This window comes from Poecilia formosa, unplaced genomic scaffold (genome assembly GCF_000485575.1).
Source record: "Poecilia formosa unplaced genomic scaffold, Poecilia_formosa-5.1.2 Scaffold835, whole genome shotgun sequence".
NCBI classification, from domain to species: Eukaryota; Metazoa; Chordata; class Actinopteri; order Cyprinodontiformes; family Poeciliidae; genus Poecilia; species Poecilia formosa.
In genome coordinates this window covers 9,321-15,163 of record NW_006800774.1, presented here as the reverse complement: position 1 = coordinate 15,163, position 5,843 = coordinate 9,321, and the positions used below count along the sequence as shown (strand labels likewise).

Genomic DNA, 5,843 nt, shown 5'->3' with positions numbered 1-5,843 from the left:
ATGGAGGTTTATCGTTTATGCCATAATCCAGAGATTAAAGGAAGAAATCCTGTGGGATTAAATGACATCCTGGTTAAAAGCTTCATCACTGGAGGATCATTTGATCCCGATCAATAATCAACTGATCAGGTTCTGTTCAGAGGTTCTGATCCAAAAACAAAAACTTCTGTCATCCAGGATTTAACGTCCTGTAATCTACTGGAATAATCTGGATTACAGAGAAATCTTAACACAGAGCCCTGCAGGACTCCACCTGAACCCTCCACCTGTCCTGACTCCTCCCCTCCACCTGTTCCAGATGTGAGTGGGTGGAGCCTCCTGCTGTGTCTCAGTTCTTCAGAGCCGAGCTGCTTGAGGAGGATCAGATTCTCACATCTGCAGCATCAGATGGTGAGACTCATTTGTCCAGGCTGAGTCCTGCTGGATGACATCACAGCTCACCTGTGTGTGTGTGTGTGTGTGTGTGTGTACAGGTGAACCTGCTACCTGAGCTGATGGAGGCGTTTTCAGATGCAGGTGAAGGTCGATGTCGCTTCTATCTGCAGCTGACAGGTGAGTCTGTTCCAGGTCAAGCAGAAGTCAACCTCAACGCAGTATTTCACCTTTGACCTTTCTCTAGAAGCTGATCTTCCCATGAGGCCTGTGTCCTGTGGGTCGTCCAATCAGAAGCCTCCCTTTGCTCAGAACAGGTGAGCATAGGGTCGTCAGGTGGTCCGGGTCTGATTGGACCTGGAAGCCCCATGTTTGCTGATTGGACGGTGAAACTTTCAGTTTCCTATTTCCGGGACAGGCCCAGCCACGCCCCCTCTCCTGCTCTGGTTGCCATGGTGAATGTCTTTGTCCTGGTGACCTCTGTGAACCCTCTGACATCATTCCTGCATGACATCATCGTGGTGAAGGCCAGCGAGAACGACCCGGGCCAGCAGACCCAGGTGAGGAACCAGAACTTCTGGTCGGATCCGGGTCAGTAGAACCTCCTGACCTTTTGGCCTCCTGCCCTGCAGATCAGAACCTTCCTGCTGCAGCGGTTCGGGCCGGCCTCGGCCCGGCTGGCCTGGATCCAGGTCCAGAGGGCAGTGGTGGCGGTGCTGCAGGTGGCGTCGACCAATCAGGAGCCTGCAGCGGGCGGCAGGTGAGGCCCGGTTCTGCCCAGGTTCGTCTCTGCGGATCCGTCCGGTTCTGACTCCTGGTTCTGGTTCTGTCCAGCTGCCTGCTGTGCTTCCAGCTGCTCACCTTCACTCTGATGTTCAGCGGCGCCACCTCTCCTGCTGTGGTCCAGGTGAGCTCTGCCGCCCCTTGCTGGTCACGCTGGTTCTGACCCGCTGGTCTCAAAGTTCTGCCAGGTGGTACCAGCTCAGGACCGGTTCGGTTACGCTGAATGTCCAGCAGGGGTCAGCGTGTCTCTGTCTGTCCAGGTGGACCCGGGACTCAGCGTCCCGTCTCAGGGTGAGGACGCCTTCAGAGGACAGATCACCAGAGACCGGGTCCTGGAGGACAGTCTGCGCCTGCTGCTGCCGCTGCCCACACACCTGCAGACGCACCGGGCCTTAGAAACCCTCAGGCGGCAGGTGAGTTTGTGTTGCCGTAGCAACGGGAAGCAGGAAGGTGTTCAAAGTGAGTCCCGGGGGCCGTTTGTGGTCCCTGATAATAATTCAGGAATAAATGCAGTAAAACAGACTGATGGATAGTTCGGCTGGTTTATTGCTGAGGGTTTTAACTGGATCCTCTGTGTTCAGTACGGTGGCTGCAGAGGGACACACGGCAGCTGTTTGAACCATGACCACTTCCTGTTCCTGCTGCGCTTCCATCTGCAGCTGCAGATGCCGTCAGCCTTCCACCTGGTACGCCTGGTTCTGATGGTTCTGGTTGCGTCATGGAGCTGATCTAAATCAGTGTCTCTCTGCAGCTTCATCCCTCCTCTTCCTCCTCTTCGTTGCCCCCCCCCAGCCTGCTCCTCCTCCTCCTCCTCAGGATCAGTCGGCACCACGACCTGCAGAGCACCAGGTGAGCAGCCGAAGCTTCCAGTCATTCAGCTGCTTTCTCTTCAGTCACATGACTCACCTGTTCTCCACAGAGAGGCCAACCCACCGACCAATCAGCAGCCAGCATTGGGGTCACCTGGAGGTGAGAAACATCTGGAGCGCAGCGCAGTGCAGTGACCGGACCAGAACCAACTACCGGTATCTGGTTGGGTTTTCAGTCAGAAATCTGGATCCTCCAAACTGCCCTCTGATTGGCCGGCGTTCTGCCCCCAGGGTTGTGTTTGGACCCCCGCTTGAGGCAGATCTACTCGGAGCCGCCCCTAAGCCTGACTCCGCCCTTTAGCCCTGCCCTGAAGGAGTACCGGGCCGAGGTTCCCTTCGACACAGTGATGGTTCGGATCCGACCGGAACCGATCAGCGCCGCCTGCGTAGTCTGCCTGGACAACCACCGAGGACCCAGGTTAGCCCCGCCCCCTGACCTCTGACCCCTGCCCTCACAGTTCTGACCCATTCTCCTCCACAGGACGGCCAACTTCCCAGTCGGCATGGGAACCAGCCAGATCAGTGTCCTAGTGACGGACGGGGCGGAGCCTCGTCCCGTCGTCATGACGATCTACACCGTCCACGTTTACCGTGAGAGCCGGCCCAGCCTGCCGGCGTTCGGGGACCATGTGACCTGCAGCTTCCTGCAGGTGGGCCAGGGGTCAGGGGTCGCAGAACTGCTGACTAGGGTCAGACGAGTGAACTTTTAACGTTCCAGAAAAACTTTTTAAGCCAATATCAGAAACCAGGGACGCTCCCATCAGGTTCTGTGCTGCCGACACCGATCATCCATGGGCCGATCCGCCCATCGCCTGGATTGGCTGTTAATTTTTCACTTTAGGCATAAATGATTCTATATTATCTGGCAATAAATTCACCTAATTTAGACATAACACATATTTCAATACACGTCTAGAATCTGTTTTCAGCTCCAAGCAGCTGCTGCTGTGAGAGCTCACCGTCTGGAGGCTGAGCCTCTCCGTCTGGGAAATATTACCGACACCAGAACCAGAACCAGAGTCTCACTCCGCGGCTCCAAGACTTGAATTATTGTTGGGGTTATTTGTTTAGCTTTCCGACCGTGATGCTAATCTGGTGAGTGTTGGTAGCTGCGCTGCCTTGATGTAGCCAAACTGGTCAAGTTCTTTAAATATCATGTCAGGTTGGTGGTGTTGCTCCGCCCTCCAGGTCATTTTCCGCTGAAACTCAAACGTCTCCGTTCACTCAGAGTTAAAGTTCCTCAGCTGCAGGCTGAGAAGGGAGATGCAGGTGATCGGTTTGTGATCAGCAACAAGGGACAGCGATCGATCACCGATGGAAATCGGCTGATTATGATCGGTGGCCGATCGAGCAGAACCAATAAATGTTCACAGCAAAAAACTCAAATCTGACCAAATTTTTCTGTTTAGATCAAATCCAGGAGAAAATAAAAATAACTTCTTAATGCTGATTTTAACGGCAGATTATTCCCGTCATAACCAAACGTTTCCATGGAAACACGGATCATCCAGAACCAGAACTGACGAAGGAGAAATGTCTCCAGAACCTTCATGCTCCTCCTCTTCCTCCTGTTCTCAGTCCTGAACCCCCGGTGACCTCTGACCCCGTCAGTCCATCAGATCAGGAACACAGTCTTCCTGTCCGGAGCTGCAGCTGCTCGGTTCGGCCAGAGGGGGGCGCCAGAGCTGGAAACAGATTCAAAATAAAAAGCTTGGAATGGACCAGAACCGGAACCGGGTCAGTCCAGAGCAGCTTTGGTCCTGATTGCGTTCAGAAATGAGAATGACTGAAACTGGACCAGAACCAGTCACAGTGGGTCCGATCAGAACCGCTGCCCGTTTTAAGAAATCCAGTTTAAAGTTCTGGAGAACAGAACCGGAACCAAGCAGAGTTCTGGAACCGGATCAGAGCCAATTCATATTCAGCTGGAGGCATTCTGCTCCTCAGAACCGTGCTGGACCAGAACCAGGAGTTCACTGGGGTTCTGATCCAAACCCGACCCGGTTCAAAAATCTGATGTGATGTTTGAACCGGGTCGGATCAGAACTTTCCACTCAGCTCCAGGGGTCAGAACCGGGTTCTCCTGGGAACGTTGGGTTCTGATCCAGACAGACAAGTTCATCTTCCAGAACCTGTTCTCAAACCGGTCACTGAGGATCCTTCAGGCCCGGTTCTGGAGGTTCTGTCAGCTCGGTTCTGTAGAACCTCTTTCACCCAGACACCGACCCAGTGGAGATCTGTCAGCTTCTGTGTCAGAACCGAGGTCCAAAATGTCCTTGATGCATCATCCCAGCTGGTGACTGGGTTCTGTTCTACAGGGCGGCCCGGGTTCTGGTTCTGTTGTGCGTTTTCACCTTTTCTTTTCCAATCTTCGCGGTTCTGTCTGCCAGAACCGTTTTTGCTAACCAGAACCATCTGAGGCCTTTGGACCCGGCAGGAATTTCTCTGCAGCTTCGCTTTTCCAGCCAAACGTGTCGCAACCGAGACGGAGCAGAACCAGCGCTGAACGCTGCGGCCCGGTCCAAACACAACTCTGAGTTCCTGTCTGAAGGCAGATGAGCAGGAGTACGGGTCAGAGCGGCGCAGCGGGATCCAGTGGGCCCGGGCAGTCCGGGTTCCTGCTCTCCGCTGAGCTGTGAATTCCCGACCCTCCGGCCCTCCCCTCACTGATTCCCAGAAAAACAGAGCGATGATCTGATGAGAGCTGATCCGGATTACGCGGGCCTGCGAGTGGATCCGGGTCTGGAGCTTTGATCACGGTGCTGGAGGGTGAGTGTTGTTGTCCGGCTGGGACGGATCGAGTCCGACAGAACAGAAACAGTTTTCACTTTGACTCCGTCGGGCTCGCCTGAGTGCCGTCAGGAACGCTTTCCAGCACAAAGTCAAACATTTGGCTGATTTTATCAGCAGAAATATGAAAACTCAGTCCTTCAGCTTCCCTGGATCAGGGAACATCAGAACCGGAGCGCTACACAAACCAGACCTTCCACTTCTCAGACCCACAGGTTCGACATAGTTCTAGAAAGATTTTCCTCTTCCCAACAGAGAACTTCCTGTTCCTTGGTGATCCAGTTGATGAAAGTGTCCAGGAACTCCTCGGTTCCCCAGCAACATCCTGTTCCCAACAAAGTTCCCAAGTCACCAAAACGACCTTGAACCCAAAGATCTTCAGTTCCCTACTTGAAATAAATCCAAGGTCCTCTCCAGGTTCACTTCCACATCGGATCTCCAAAAATTTCCCGAAGCCAAGCCTCCAAACTGTGAGTTAACTTTCCCAGGAATGGCTTCAGTTCCCAAAGGAAAACTTTCTTGAAGTGACCAGGGGCCTCATGCATAAAAGAGTTTACAGTTTTCACACTAAAACTTGTCGCCGGACAAATTTAGAAAAGTACGGCGCACTAAAACACCAGATGTATGAAGCTGTGCTGCGCTCAGACCTGCTCACCTTTCCTTTATCAAACCTGATTTACAGGAAGTAGAGCAGCTGCTGGTCGCCTCCAGAAATACATCTTAATGTAGAAATAGTAGAAATATTCATTTATACTAATTTGCATGGTTACTGCCGCCACGTGAAGCAGTAACCATGGCAACGTCCTTGTTTGTACCAGTAAAAGTATCTGTAATAATCATTATATATTTTATTTAAAAGGTGCTTTCAGGGCACATAAGGTCAAATCACAAAGAATAAAAACATTTTAAAGAAAAACTGCTAAAAAGTAAAGAGTAAAGTGGTCCAGGTCGGACCTGCTGCTGCGGCAGAGCCTCCAGCTGGTTTACAGACCAGAGAGGCTCTGAATGTGGACGTTTGCTCTGCAGACA

At 52.6% G+C, this 5,843-nt stretch overlaps 1 protein-coding gene across 1 annotated transcript in view; it reads left to right on the top strand.

Annotated features, from left to right (window-relative positions):
• The window catches only part of cped1 (cadherin-like and PC-esterase domain containing 1), a 19,570-nt gene that overhangs the window by 8,381 nt on the left and 5,346 nt on the right, over positions 1–5,843 (top strand). Inside the window, exons 12-23 of the mRNA XM_016666896.1 lie at positions 206–390; positions 474–552; positions 620–689; positions 791–932; positions 1,005–1,132; positions 1,207–1,279; positions 1,416–1,568; positions 1,737–1,841; positions 1,907–2,004; positions 2,075–2,124; positions 2,256–2,442; positions 2,506–2,674. Of these exons, the coding sequence (XP_016522382.1) occupies positions 206–390; positions 474–552; positions 620–689; positions 791–932; positions 1,005–1,132; positions 1,207–1,279; positions 1,416–1,568; positions 1,737–1,841; positions 1,907–2,004; positions 2,075–2,124; positions 2,256–2,442; positions 2,506–2,674 (1,439 nt within the window). The remainder of the gene's footprint in view (positions 1–205; positions 391–473; positions 553–619; positions 690–790; positions 933–1,004; positions 1,133–1,206; positions 1,280–1,415; positions 1,569–1,736; positions 1,842–1,906; positions 2,005–2,074; positions 2,125–2,255; positions 2,443–2,505; positions 2,675–5,843) is intronic.